Consider the following 16466-nt stretch of genomic DNA (forward strand, 5'->3'; position numbering starts at 1 on the left):
TTAAATTATATAGTGAATTAATATTAAAATAATAATATAATTTTTTATATAACCAACCTCATGGCCTGCCAAAAGTTCATAAATCGGTGTACAATAATATAAAAATGCATGCGGAAGATATTTCTCTATAGTAATTTATATGGTATTAATTAATTATCCTGGATATTTAATATATATCGCGTTTTAAATTATAATGAAATTGCGATCGATTTTAAATTTGTTAAAATTTTATTGAGATTAAGAAAATCTATTGACTTTACATAAAAAGCGGTTTTTATAATAAATTATCAAAAATAAGTTCATTACTGTAATACACTTCGAAAGATTGATATTATTTATTAATTTATTATGATTATTATACGGAAAAAAACTTATTTTGTAAAATATTAAACAAATAAAACGTCCATAAAATAATTTTAACGGTATTGCAAAATTTCGTATTAACCTATAAATTACGACAATCTAATGTCATAAATATATATATATGTAAAAGTACTGAAGAATTTCTGAAGTTGGTTTTTCATCTACTGCATAATTCCAAAGCAGTGCCGTGAAGTTGGATACGTATCAAACAATTTAAAAAAAGAAGATACTATTTCCGGAATTCAAAATGGAACTTTCGCATAAGATGCAAAATGCATAAAATAAACAAAAAATAATTTATAGAAGAGACAATTAAATATCTATGAAGTAAAGTAGCAACATTATAACATTATTTATTTAATAATTAATATGTGATTGTTTTACTGTGAAAAGTTCTATGGGTATAAATTTGGAGGGGAGTTTCCGGTTAGCGTAGTGACGTGAAGTTCTCAACGTGTTGCTGTTGTGCATGCCTTGTGTGCTCGCCGCCACCATCGCGACCGCCGTGAAGTGCGCATCATTAGTACCGTGTTGTGTGTACATATAAATGGCGGCTGACGAAAAATGGTACTTTACGAAAGAACAGCTTATAAACACGCCGAGCAGAAGATGCGGCATCGACGCGGATAAGGAACTAAGCTACCGGCAGCAGGCAGCGAATTTCATTCAGGATATGGGACAGCGGCTTGTGGTGTATCCTTTTAAAAGTGCATGTTTAGTTGCGTGTTTCTCAACCTCCCTTACCCCCTATCCCCATAATCATTTTATGTTCATTTTTCTCCTATTCATTTAAATTGTTTTAAATGAATACATACAATTATGTGATTATATTCTCTTTATATCGATCTTTTAATACTTCGTATTTCGAGATGAATATAAAATTTAAAACGTGTTGTAAACATGAGTGACGTGCAAAAGAAGAGGTCACGCGTCATGATTACGATTCTCCATATTGAACTTCTTATTGTTAACTTTAATATACAATGAATTTCGGAATTTTTGTGCTATTCAACATTTTTATATTGATCATAAAATAATGTGAATGAATTAAAATGACCATCAGAATTTTTTGTTGAAGAAGGAGAACAAAGAATAAGGTCATGAAAAGACAGCATTGTTTGCTAAGCTAAGTTTGACAGTATTACCAACCAAAGCTACAATTTCTGCTTATATTTTTTATGCAAGTATATTTTATTTTTTATATCTTTTTTTATATCTTAATTTTTATATACATACATACATACATATATATGTATATGCAAGTAATGTTTATGATCAGATCAGAACTAACGCAAATTTGTCAATATTGAATTATCACATATTACCAATATTTTTTTAAATTAAAAATAAACATATAATAAATAGTATTTTAAATAAAATATTTAATATATTAGATCATTATTTAATTATAAAATTTATATTATTTTTTATATTAAACTTATATTAATTAGACTATTCAAATATATAATAATACTTTTTATTTCAGAAGTATATTATAGAATATTTTTACAAATATAATATATAGAAAACTTTTATATTTTCTATAATATTTTTATGTTTCAGATATATATTTGAAAGTTATAAATGTCTTAATTATCTTTCCAGTTGTGAGAACTTCAACATAGTCTTCAATTTTATTTTAAATTAAAAATTTATAAATATGAGAGACTAATGAAATATTAATTTTAAAAATAATTATATTAGTAAACTATTTTACTTTTATATTGTATATAATACTTATAATATATGTATATTTTATATACATAAAATACATAATATATAGTATAATATTTATTTTTATATTCTAAGTTTTTTTATATTATAACTTACTTTGAATTCTTAATTGATATATTCTTCTTTTAGTAGAATAATAAATATTATAAGATATGAAAATTAATAATAAAAAGCATAAATGAAGATCATGATATAAATAAAATATTAAATCAAATTTAGGAGTTGATGTTTTAAAATTGTGATTTTCTTATTAAGTTTTTCATATTAATGTAATAAGCAAATTAAATAAAATTTTTTATATATAATCTATTGTAGCCTCTATTTTTTAATCTTACCATTTAATTTAATTATTTAAAAGGAAATGATTAAATTGTATTTTAATCATATTTATTGTTTTAATAATTTTTATTTAAATTAATTATAATTTAAATATAATTAATTAAAATTGAAATATTGGATAGTAAATAATTATATAAATTTATATATAGTATTAATCATATATATATGATTAATATTCCAATGAAAAATATTTGAAATAATACATATATATTATTTTCATTATTCTATTTATTTGCACATTATTATAGTATTAAATAATTTGAGTTTTTTAATTATATGAAATAATTATATACATATATTGAAATATAATTAAGGAAATACATTAAAGAAGAAATGATGATTATTAAAATAAATTTATATTGGATAGCACAAAAATTTTTAAAAATTTATAATTAAAAGAAACCACAATCTATTATGCAATTAATAATATATTAAATATAATGTTTTATTAAATATATTTTCCTTTATTAGATAAATATAGGTCACAATTATGTATCAACACAGCAATAGTATATATGCACAGGTTTTACGTATTCCACTCGCTGTCACATTTCCACAGGAATGCAATTGCAGCAGCAGCATTATTTTTGGCAGCAAAAGTCGAAGAACAACCACGCAAGTTAGAACATGTTATCAAAACAGCTCATATGTGTCTCCACAGAGATCAGCCCTCACCTGATGTCAGATCTGAGGTAAAATAAAAAACTAAATTTAATATTAACATATTTGTAATAAATATAAGTATTATAAATTATTTATTTTATTCATAGCAATATCTTGAGCAAGCTCAAGACCTGGTTTTCAATGAAAATGTTCTACTACAAACATTGGGGTTTGATGTCGCCATTGATCATCCCCACACACATGTTGTTAGATGTTGTCAACTGGTTAAAGGTATATAAATTATGTTTGGAAATTTATATAATATTACTTTGTTTAGATTTTAGTTTTTTATATTTTATGTGAAAATTTTATTATAATAGTAAGTTTAAATAATTCAATAAATTATTATATTACTATTAACTATTAGACCTTCAAATATAATTAATAAAAACTTTCATTCAGTTATTTTAACTCTTTTTACAGCGAGCAAGGACTTAGCCCAGACTTCATACTTCATGGCATCTAACAGGTGGCTACACATTATTTCCTAGTATCTCTTACTCTTAGCAGTCTTCTGGTCAAATAGATGCCAGCTGGAGCATATTTCCAAACTAAGACTGTCAGGCAATAGCCACTGGCGCAACATTCTGACCTATTTTCTTTTTAGAAAGCAAAGTAAACGTGAAATAAAGTTACATTTATTAATATTTATTATAATTATATATTTTTTATAAATACAAAAATATGTCATTATAGACATTCTTTGGTTCAAAAAGAATAAATTTAATTATTAATTTTAAATATGAATATAAAATAAAAATTTAGAATACAAAAGTTTACTTTGATTTCATATTTTATTCTAAATTCTAATGCGAATGTTTAAATGTCAACAGTAACTTTTGGGGAGGAATGTTGCGTTGCAGTCGCGGTAATGTCTGATTCTAAAGAGAACGTATGCCAAAGCGAAACGAAGTTTATTTCGTAAACTAAGTTCACGATGAGGATTGCTTAATTGAAGGTAAATGAAATATTCTTAAGGACTGATCGTTTTCTCTTACATTACGGTATATTGTCCAATTTTTATTTTTATATTTATATACACTTATTTTTAAGCTGTAGATGCACAAAACAAATTAAGAATGAATGAAATGAATGTGAAAGTAGTGTAATGATGAGTGAATGTCTAAAAACATTTAACAATACAAAAAGGATAAATAACCATACTATTAGAATATATTTTATATTAGTAATCCATTATGGTATGGTATACAGTCTAATTATAATCTGTTCAAATATTATTCAATGAATAATATTTAAATAGATCATAATTATGACTAAAATATTAGTGTAGATTAAGCCCTAATTTATCTCTGTTACAAAAAATTGAAATTATTTTTTTTTGATATTTTTATATATCGCATAATATTATATCATATTTAATATATATATTTTTTTCAAGAAATAATTTTTAATGAAAATACATTAAATTCATAAACTGTTTTATATTTACTTTAAATATATTTTCCGTTTAAAAAAAACTTAATAACTGAAAATTTTTATTTCTATATTAAATATTTTATATACAATTTAATATTAACTAAAATATTCTAAATAACTAAAATAATTTTTATCATTATGGATTATGAGATTATGTTAGAATAAACTTTGGTAAATTTATTATGATATAACAGAATATCTTAGGGCTTACATTTATATTATCATGTAGAAAAATATCGCATAAATATTTATTTAGATAATAATATCTATATAGAAATTTTTGTATAGCTCATCAAGTATTCGGATATATTGAAAGTATTACATTCAGATATACTCTTTTTTAACTGTTTTGGAAACGTACTCTTTGGAATTGAATTCCGTTTACGAAAGTTATAATTGGAAATATTGTTAATTATTTTCAATAATTCGTAAGAAATTCGTTCTGATTTTATTCTGATATTACCCATGTTTAATGGAACTAGTACATTGTTTTTATAGTACAGTTCTTTTTATGTCCTGGGTTATATTTCACCAAAAAATATCAATTAAGATATATTATCGTTCTCATGTTGATTTATAGAAAAATTTTTCCTTTTCAGTTTACACTTGACAACCATGTGTCTGCAATATAAACCAACAGTAGTCGCCTGTTTTTGTATTCATCTTGCGTGTAAATGGTCTAATTGGGAGGTATATATCATTATATATTAATAAAGCAATATTTTAATTCCATTTTTCTCACGAAAAGTATTTGATTAATTTCAATATTATGATTATTTGTTTATAGATACCACAAAGTACAGAAGGAAAGCATTGGTTCTGGTACGTCGACAGAACTGTAACATCGGAACTTTTACAAGAACTTACAGCAGAATTTCTTCATATATTTGATAAATGCCCATCAAGATTAAAAAGAAAAATAATGAGTATATCTGCAAATCAAAGTCCAAGCATTAATCATCCTAGTTTACCAAATTCACCCTTTGTAAGTTATTATATCATATTAAATTTTATTACAACAATTATCAATTCATATTAAAATTAATATAAATATAATTCTATTTAATATTTTATAGGATGCGGAACCTCGCAAAGTACAGTCTCCTGCGACGACGGTTGATGGTGGACCCACATTCCATACAAATCGACCTCATCAAACGGAAAAACAAGAAGAAAAGAAGCAAAATGCTCCTGCTCCTGCGAGACCTCCTGTAGATTATCGGGAATATCGAGAAAAGAAAGAACGTGAACGTTTGGAAAGAGAGAAGGCATCAGCTCCAGTAACAGTTGCGCAAAGTCATGTGTCAGATATTAATAAGCATCATTCACATCACCATAAACCTGTATCTAGTACAAATGTGCTAAACAAACATCCATTGCCTCTTGGACAGAAAACACTTCATCATAATCATCACCATAGACCAGATATAAAAGTTGGACAACCAGTACCTCAGAGGCACTCGTGTACTCAAGCTAGAGAACCAAGACGCGATCCTAATAGACAAAGGTTGCAAAGAGAGTACAATTCAAATACTGGTACAAGTAGCAGTAGTAGTAGTAGTAGTAGTACTCTCCATTCTCACAGTCATGCTGTACCGAAGGAACCAACTTTGGATAATTCTTTGAACGATTCCACTCATAGATCAGATATTGGAACATTACAAGAGCCAACGTCTCATGGAAATATACAAGAAAAACTTAGTAATAATAATCACAGTGTACACAGATTAAGCGGTGTAGAAAATAAACATCAGGGTCATGATAAGAGAATGTATGATCCAAGGCATAAACTTGTAGAACATAGAAAAGATTGTGAACAAAAACCATATAAATATCCAGATCCAACAAGAATCGATCGACAAAGAAAGTCTGATTCATTGGAACAGAGATGTGAGGAGGTTAGAAAACTTATTGAGAAACCGTTACCTCCACCAAAACCAACGATTGATGTAACTTATACTTCAAATACACAGAAACCATCACATCATACAAAATATAATCAATCAGATAAATTACAGACTAGTACCAGTTCAATTACAACTGATGTGAAATTGAGTACTAGTCAAAGTTCATTTTCGCAAGAAAAATCTCCAAGTAGCTCGATTTCAACTTCATTACTTACTCAGAAACCATTAACTTCGAAGACAGTATCCAGTCAACATACTGCTCATGGTGTATCTCAAATATTAAAAGATACAATTAAAAATAGTAATTCACAATCATCAAGTTTAACATCTTTGAATAATCTTGACGATCCAAAAACTGAAAAGCGACCGCGACATGATGATATAGACAAAGGTTCGTCTGATATTCAACAGAATGTGTTACAAACTCCTCCTAGTAAACCGAAATCATTATTCAGTCCAGAAAAAATACCAACGCCTCGGGAATCTCATTCACAGAGGCCTAAAACTAAACAAAAGACGCCGCTTTCGGCTGCAAAAGTTCCTAAACAAGAACGTGTACCAGATACATCGATAGGTTTTAATATAGTATCACCTTTTGCAAGCCCACCAGGTTTGCAACAAGAAGCACAATCGATTAAACGATCGGTTAGCGATGTATCCACTACGTCCCATAAACGGCATCGTACAGGTAGCACTAGTGAAAGCGGGCAGCAAGTGAAAGTAAAAATGGATGATACATCCAGTTTCGAAGCTGCTAAAATGCTTGGCAGAGTACCAGAATTGATACAACCTATTAGAGACAATCCATCGGCGAATGGCAGAGCTACACAAATTGCAAACGATATGAAACCACCAGAACTCATTAAACCATTTGATTCTGAACCAACAATATCACGATTTGGCACGGTGCCTATACATCAACAGCTTTCTTCGAATCAGCAAGGTTTGACAAATGGATTAGATATCAATAATATAATAAAGCAAGAACCTCAAGAGTTCCAAATTAAAAAGGAATCTTATAAGGCAGATATGTCGATAAAAGCTGAACATTCTCAAATTAAAAGCGAATATTTATCACCAATGAAATCTGCTCAAAGTATAAGTGCTCTGCTTCAAGAGCCTCTACCAACTATGCCATCGTTATTGCAACCATTTAATCAAATACCGCCACAACAAGTTCATCAAGAACAGTTTCAACAACAACAATTGCAACAACAACAACAACAACAACACAGCAGCAGCAGCAGCAGCAGCAGCAGCAGCAGCTTCAACAACAACAACCGTCACAACCGCAACATCAGCCATCTATATCTCATTCGATAATGCTTACGCAACAAGAATCTGCTCAAAATCAGTGTTTGCCTTTATCATCGATCAGCGAACCTGTGATAGCTTCGACTGTTGATATAAGTGCTATCTCTGGCCCTGTACAAACTACCACAGAATCCATTCTTTCTGTCCCAACATCGACAACTATTACCGTTGCACCTCCTGCAGAAGAGAAGAGATCGGAACATCATAAAAGTGAAAAGAAAAAGAAAAAAGAAAAGCATAAACATAAAGACAAAGAAAAGAGCAAGGAGAAGCATAAACACAAACATAAAGACAAAGATAAAGAGAAACATCGGGACAAGGATAAAGAGAAGGGAGAAGAGGCTGTATCTGCGGTACCTATAAAAATTACAATTCCTAAAGATAAATTAAATCTAAGTACTGAATCGACAGGAAGCTCGGGTGGAAGTACAGTGCCAACCGATAAGAATAAATCTCCTCAAAACACAAGTATCAAGATTATTATTCCTAAGGAACGACTGAAAGGTACCGACAGTGTGTCGAGTTCGCCGGCCCATTCTGTCGTTCAGGCTCCGTTAAAAATCAAAATTCGTACGGACGGGATCTCGAGAAGTTCCGGTGCACCCTCGACGACAAGCAGTTCAAGTACCATCGTTCCCGCGGAGTTCGCCAATGAGAATCGAAAACGCGATCGTTCTGAAATGAAGGAGAGTCCAACTAGTGTTCCACCATCAAAGAAGCAATCGCAGGTCTCTTCGGCGGGTTACGGACAACATCGACCGGGCGAGCGGCAGAACGGCAGACATTATAGTTCAGGCAGCAATAACAAGGTACGTGGAGGCGGTAGAGGCGGCCGCCAGTATATCGGGCGTGGTCCACCACCAGCAGGATCGGCGGGCCATTACAGTGCTCCCGGCCAGCGCGACGGCTACTATCAGCAAGAAACCTACAATAGTAACAATACCCGAAATCCCCCCCATCACCCACCCCATCTATCCTCAGCTCGTGGTGATCCAGGCTACTCGAGGGCTGGCCATGTAAATCAATCGCAGCCAGATTCTTATTTCTTTGCTAATTATCCACCACCCTCAATATTCAATCCTGCCGGATACATTTACGATCCTGTCATGTATTACTCGCAATATCAACAACAATACCCGATGTATCCGGCGGGTAACGTTATCATGACACCAGACGGTGCCATCGATACGTCCGTACCACCACCATCGTTACCACCGAACATACGACACAATCAGAGCATGATCCCAGTTCCGTCTGCTCGGCAGGAACCCAAGACACCACCGCCATTGCCGAGCGGACCACCTCCCAGTTCCTCACCACCACCACCACCTCCACCGGAATAACGTTCGTACGGAAATCCTGTCTTGTAGTGGACTTCAAAGGTAGTTTCCAAATGCTAGCATAATGCAGCCACTTGCTTCATTGTCGTTTTATCCGGCAACTATCTTCTTTCTTTCATTTCTGTTTTATGTTAGCTAACATTTTACACAGTTGTTATGTGTAATTGAAATGAAATATTTCATTTTTACATATGGATTCTATATTATTAGAATTCAAAATTCGATATTTAACACAAATCGGCGAGGCCAAGTCGGTACTTACCTTTAAAATATGTACGATACCGGCTTTAATGCGGGATGTAAATTAAAAATCTTCAAATTATAAGAAAAGAAATTACACGAATTCATATATAGCATATATATAAAATTTTATAATTACTTGTTAGAATGGATAGAATTTATATTATTACAAGAAGAAAATCCGATCTGCAATGAACATAGTATAAACATAGTATAAAAATTGATGATTTTATATTTAAATGTATTTGCATACATTGAGTTTAAATATCATTACATTTGTAAATATCTTATCGAAAGATATAGATTAATCCTTCAATAGATTCTTTATTGTTAAATATTACATTAGATTCAATTTTTTTTTTTTTTTTTTTTTTTTGGGAAGAAGTAAATAATAGGATTTAAAACGAGAAGAGGAAGTGGCTGTAAATTTCCATAGAATCAATCTTTATTCTTAAAGGAATACACTTTCACCTTGCCTCTATCCTCTCTTCTTCTCCCTTCCAGTTTGTGAATGGTAGAAGTAGCAGCATGACATCGTACGATCTCTATTCCCCTAGTGTTACAAATTATCGATCTTTCCACCTTTGTACCTGTAGCGCATCTCCTTAGAGTAGTTAATGAGTGTGAGCCTTCGTTCAAGAATAAAAAAGAAAAAATAATATTACGAGCTATTCGCGATTTTGGAAAGATCAAGTAATTGCATCAGGAAGACGATGAAGTCGCGAAATGACATGCTATATATAGGAAGAAAACGGAAAAAAAAAAAATAGATTTTTTATCTTAAAACATCAAAGAAGTTTTTTGGGTTATATCATTCTTTGTCAAGTGAATTGAGAATTCGATTATACTTCGTGAGATATTTTCAAGGTAGGTCCTTGAATTTCACGACAACCATTTTTTTTATTTTAATCTATATATATTTCAATTTAATTAATTCCATAATATAAAAGATATAATTTTCAAGAATATTTATTAATTTTCTTTGAAGTAATATTTTCTTTTTGTTTTTTTTTTCTTTTTTTATTTTTTTATTCAAAAAAAAAAAAAAAAAGATGGGAACAAGAAAAATAAGAAAAAGTTGTCGTGAAGCTAAATGCACGAAACACTGCCAGAGAATGAAAAGGTAATTATAATATTTTGCGCTTATGGTCAAACGTCGATAGATTTTAATTAACGAATGCTCAATATTAAAGAATCGAGAAAAAGTAGTCTTTCTTAATTTTATTTCTTCTTTTTTTTTTCTTTATGTATCATGGTAACGATAATCAAAGAGTAAATATCTTTGCAAAACTACTGTAACGATTTTAAGTAAAACTCGTCTTAGTAGTTAGAAAAATATTCCTTTGCTGGCAAAGGGTTTCGGAGAAAGGGTGGTGTGCACAGTGTTGCGTTCATGAAATTAAATCGTTGATTTCAGATATGTAAGGTGTGTATAGAAACTAATGAGACTCAAAATATTTGCTACTTAATGATAAATAAATTAATCTTATCTCTTTCAAAACAGTTGTACGTTATCATTGATTTGCTGGAAAAATCTTTTTTGGAATTCGTTTCACTTGATCGATCACAACCAAATCATTATATTATAGTTGAGATTGATGATTGGAAAAATTATTTTTTTTAGAATTGAAAAAACAGAAGAGCATAGATTTCATTTTCAATTCATTTTTTTTTTTTAGGTATTATGAGTTGCTCGTGTGCCATTGTTTCACTTTGACGTTTCATTTTTGGATTATATTCAAAAATTCATGTTTCATCACTCGTTACTTTGAGTTATTTTCTGTTGTATATATTGAAAAAGATCAAGGTACATAAAGTTTTGGATTTCTTTTGTTCTTTAATAAAATTGTTCAAAATTATTTGCGACAATTTTTGCACGTTCAAATTGTGGATTAAACATTGTGATGATATGAATTTATTTCATTTCCATTTTAACATTATCATTAATTGTCAAACGATCACATGTGATGAGAATCATAAAATTTCATATTTATTCAAGATAAATTTTGTTTTCTAAGATTTTATTTAAATCTAATCATATAAATATCATTAAGAATTTGTGCTTGCAATTACTCATTTCTTTAATTTTCATGACATTGTCATTAATCATTATATCCTTATATAATTATATATACTTAACTCTATCAAGTTAATATTGATAATGAAATAAAATAAGATATATATATATATACATATATGTTATTCATATTTTATACAATATTGTAGATTCAATTGTATGGAATCAGTCTCATTATTTTTTAGACACATCTTATATAAACGGTTAGAACAACTTACAAAGTTACTTAAGGGAATAAAATTAAGTAAAATAAAGATAAAAAATAAATAAAAGAAATATGAAAAGGAAAAAAGAATTAATGTATATTATATATATGCAGTGAAAGTGATGAGAGTGCTCAGAAAATATAAATGTATTATTAATACGAATTTGAAAATGTACGTATATATATTTGTAAAGGTATATATAATTTTGTTTAAACTAACACATTGTATCAAATTGTCATTGTTTTTTTATATGCGGATGAATAATATTAACAAAATACTTTCCGACTAACCCTTTGCAGTCCGATTTATCTGTTTGCTGCTTCGTGTCAGTCAATCGAAGTTAATTTTTAAGCTAATATTATGCTTTTCTTTACTACATACTTTCCCTTCTTATTCTGGATATTCTATTTCCTTCTTAATTCTAGCACCGAAACCGCCATCCAAATATGTAACGTTTGCATATATCTTTAATTAAATCTAAAGAAATTTAGAGTACAATGCTTAATGTATCAATATTATAGCATATTTAGATTATCTTAGGATTCGCAAAAGGAACGCAAAGGGTTATTATATTCTTCTGCGTGAAATGAGAGGAAGTTGCATTGGAATGAAATATTAAATTTGCAACAATGAAGAGTATTGAATACGATCGCTCAAAAAAAATGCAACTTCTGATATGACTGTCTTTAGGTTTCGAGACATTCTATTTCTACGTAATTTTTCTTGAATGATACCGATACGTTTGTACGGCCGTTTGTTAAAGTGCAGATTGTTAAACAATGATTGCGGAATATAATTACGATTAGATGCTTTTCACGTGAAGTGAAATAATTGATAGACTTTATAGAATTTGCTCTTATTATTAGTATACGACAACTATATATATATTTGTTAATATCGCCTTATTCATTTTCTCTCGTGTCCGAATTATCATCAAAATTTAAACAAATATTCGTAATTGATCACTTTGAATTATGTTGTTGTTACGATTTTACGTTGATGATGCTGTGTTATTTAACATACTTATATTGCTGATGATGCATTGCACATTAGGATACAATTTCATTATTGGAAAGATTGGGTTGGTTAAAAAATTTTCTTACGTTTGATTTATTAATAGGAGAAAAATTTAATTTCTTTATATAATAATTTATTGTTGTTATTTTTTTTAATTTAATAATTTATTTATTCAGAAATTTTCGGTTTTTAAATATATCGTGATATCTCTATTCCATATTCTAGAATCTAAGATAAATCTAATTAAAATTAATTCAATTGTGATAAAGAATTTTTGACTAAAAATTCATCTAATTAGTAGATTAAAGAAATTGAAATTATTTCCATGTGTAATAATAAGAAAGTTTATTATTTTACATTTTCTTAATATATATTTTTTTATGTAATCTTCTGCTATATTTCGAGTATAATTTTATTATACTTTCTTCCGAGTTCATTTATATCATTAATATAAATATATTGAAGAAAATACAAATAAAATATTTGCCAATCCAATATTAAATGTAATAACAAATTAATGCAATCTTACAATTGTTGCAATCTTATCATGTCGATTAAATATTCTTTCTATACAAAATTTTATATATCCCTTTCCATAGAAAACAGAAAATAATTCAAAATTTATCTCTCATTAATATTTTTTATTTTATTTTACTGTGATATTTAATTTAAGTTTCAAAATAAAATAGGTTATAGAAATTATATTTTGAAACTAAGTAGAAATACGGTTCTGTATATTAATTATTTATTTTTAATACGAAGATTGCAAGTTTGTGTGCTATATCATTAGAAATATAAATTTCTCTGAAATTACTCAGCATCATTAACGAAAAATTGCGTATATTGCTCGTCTACATCACAGAATCTTAACATTAGAATTACCAAATATTCGATTTTTTGTTTTTATAGTTACTAAAACCATGCGAAAATAACATAAATATATAAGATATAATATATTCGTGTTAATATATTGTAAAATATTTTTGGAGAGTCAATTTTGAGAGAAGTCAAAGCAAACATAAAAATATGTAAAAATGTCGGTTAAAAATTGTTCGTTAAATTATAAACAATTTAAATTTAAGATAGAGTAAAATCTATCTTCATCACTCAACCGCTCCATTTCCAGCTCTTTTTTTATAATGTAAATTGTTTATAACTTAATGAATAGATATTTTTTTTTTAATCGACATTTTTGTAATTGTTTTGATTTCTAAAATCGACTCTCCAAAGCTGTCTTACAAATATATTAACACTTTATATTTATATAAAAATACTTTCAGTTAAAAAAATAAATATAAAAAAAAAAAGAGAGAGAAGAAGAAGAAGAAGAAATCTTTCTTCTTTCAGTATTAAAAAATTTGAAGTTAACAAATTTTTTAATCAGGATATCAATATAATATATTTATGTAATATAATCTACACATGTATATATAACAGGTTGGTAATTCTAGCGTTAAAAAAATCAGAAGAACGATGTAACGAACGTTTTCTTTTTTAATTCTCCGTAGCTTGCTGTTAAGTTTGCATCGAATCGATGAGCATATCCTCAAATTGCTCGTTCCTTTTAAAAGGCATTTCTGCGAACTTCAGATAGCTGTATGTACACGAATGTATAATATAGAGAAATTTTTTTTACAAACTTTTATAGGATTAAAAATAGATTATGTGTCAAGGATTAACGAGATGGAAACACACGACAGATTAAGGATACATAGCCTTTTAGTTTCTTACACTATGATAAAGAGATGATTTTTCACATGAAGCTCACTGAATCGGAGAGAAGTTTTTGTATTCCATGTTTAAAAATATTATCGAAACGAAATGATGATCTATTATTCAAAGGATTACTTAAGAATATTTCCTATCTATAGATTTTTATTTTTTACACTCTCTTGTACAATGCTTCGAGCTTTGATCACTGAGCGTCTTGTAAATGTATTTAGATTGTTTTTTTTATATTTATTTGGAGTAATCGTAGCGCCGCGCGTAGTTTTTTTCCTTTCTTTCTTTCTTTCTTTTTTTTTTTTTTTTTTTTTTAATTCTTATGAATATTTCGCGTTTTTGACAATATATGTATATTATACACATATAATATATATATATATATATATATATATATATTATATATGTATATATATGTGCAACAAAGTAAGAATAATCGTTGATATAGAATGGATATTATCTCAGGAACGTGTTGAAAGAGAGCGAGAGAGATAGTGTGATTAATATATTGAAAAATATATATATGAAAAATGCGTTTATATTTACGTAAAATATATACACATACGCACGTATATGCACGCGTGTATCGTGATTTGCCATTGTGACGACTAAGAATTTATCGCGCTAATGTGTGGCGCATCGATGTCATTGTTGTTATTGTTATAATTATTGTCACAATCTAGTATCTAGTATTTTCAACTTAGATCATTACATGTGTACTGTGTGATTGCTATGATCGTTGCCTCTTTTTTAGGCTTCTCAGTGCAAAATTCTGTATCAAATTTTTTTTTTTTTTTTTTTTTTTTTTTGTTTCATTTTATATCGTTCTTTAACGGAGGATAGAGAATTTTAATATTGTAATTTAGAATGAAAAAAAAAAAGAAAAAAGAAAAATATCATGAAATATCACGAAACTATTTCTCATGTGTACTAATGAATTATACAAGAATATGAGTGGATACAACAGTGTATAGAAATTTGCACAAGAGAAAAAAATCTTTTTCAAAGGCACGTGTATACTTTTAAAACTTTATCGTGGGCCTTTCGTAAAATTTGTTACGAAATATCGTGATTGATTGTTAAAACAGTATGAAACACCAAATTGTTCAGTCGATACGTAAAACAATATAAATTGTTTGAAACAACATATACACACAACATATACAAACAAAATATGAAGTATAATTTAAAAAAAAAAAAAAAAGAAAAAAGAAAAAAAAAATAAGAAAAAAGAGAAAGAACATTCAGGAAGAATGTGTGCAAAAATTTGTATTTTATTATATGTATATATATTAAACTGATTTATACTTTTTATTTTCAGAATTACATCTTTAATTATTATTAATTGTAGATGATATATTAAATTTAAATGTCGAATTTAGTTTTAATCGACAACAACTACAATTGTACGAACAAAAAAAATATATTTCTATTTTGATTATCTTGTATTATTATCTTATTTGAATCATTTAATGCTTTGTTCTTCCTGAATATACTTCAAGCAAACGGAAAGAACAAAAACCTCTTAGCTTTAGCTTTTAATCGAATCATAAGTATAATCAAAACGATATTATTAAAAAAAAAAAAAAAAAAAAGATTCAGTGTAGGATTCACAGGATATGTGTGTGATGTTAGTCAAAAAAAAAAGCCAAATAAAAAAAAATAAAAAAATAAAAAAAAATTAAAAAAAAAATAAATAAAAAAAGAAAGAAGAAAAAATTATTAAAATTGCGAGAAATCAGGATCGGCCTAGTTAAAATTGTTGCAATTGTACAAGTTGTATGAAGACAAAATAATTGCTAAGGTAAATTATATAGGTTTTGTACTCTCCGATAGTGAGAAATTGAAAGAGAGTTATATATATATATATAAATATATATACATATACATGTATAATTAATAATAATAATAATAATAATATGATACGAGCCCACGTATGTGACCAGCGATCGACATGAGTGATATGATGTTTACGAAACGTTCAACTATAGAAGAGGAACACAAGATGTATAACATTGCGAACACTGCATTAATACTGTACACAATGTATAACTATTCACTTGTCGCGTACGTTTCCTGCACTTTTTCTATATACGATAGACACCTG

General features: G+C 28.3%; 1 protein-coding gene across 1 annotated transcript; it reads left to right on the forward strand.

Annotated features, from left to right (window-relative positions):
* Window positions 1-787: 787 nt before the first annotated feature.
* On the forward strand, window positions 788-10484 carry LOC100865874 (uncharacterized). The gene is given in 8 exon segments (XM_003697459.4): window positions 788-1056; window positions 2918-3128; window positions 3207-3330; window positions 3523-3568; window positions 5136-5226; window positions 5324-5521; window positions 5613-7673; window positions 7676-10484. Coding segments are annotated over 8 exon segments (4302 nt in total). The 5' UTR covers window positions 788-910; the 3' UTR covers window positions 9101-10484.
* Window positions 10485-16466: the final 5982 nt, after the last annotated feature.

Source organism: Apis florea, unplaced genomic scaffold, assembly GCF_048593485.1.
Source record: "Apis florea isolate Af1SG1 unplaced genomic scaffold, ASM4859348v1 contig_3696_pilon, whole genome shotgun sequence".
Taxonomy (NCBI): domain Eukaryota; kingdom Metazoa; phylum Arthropoda; class Insecta; order Hymenoptera; family Apidae; genus Apis; species Apis florea.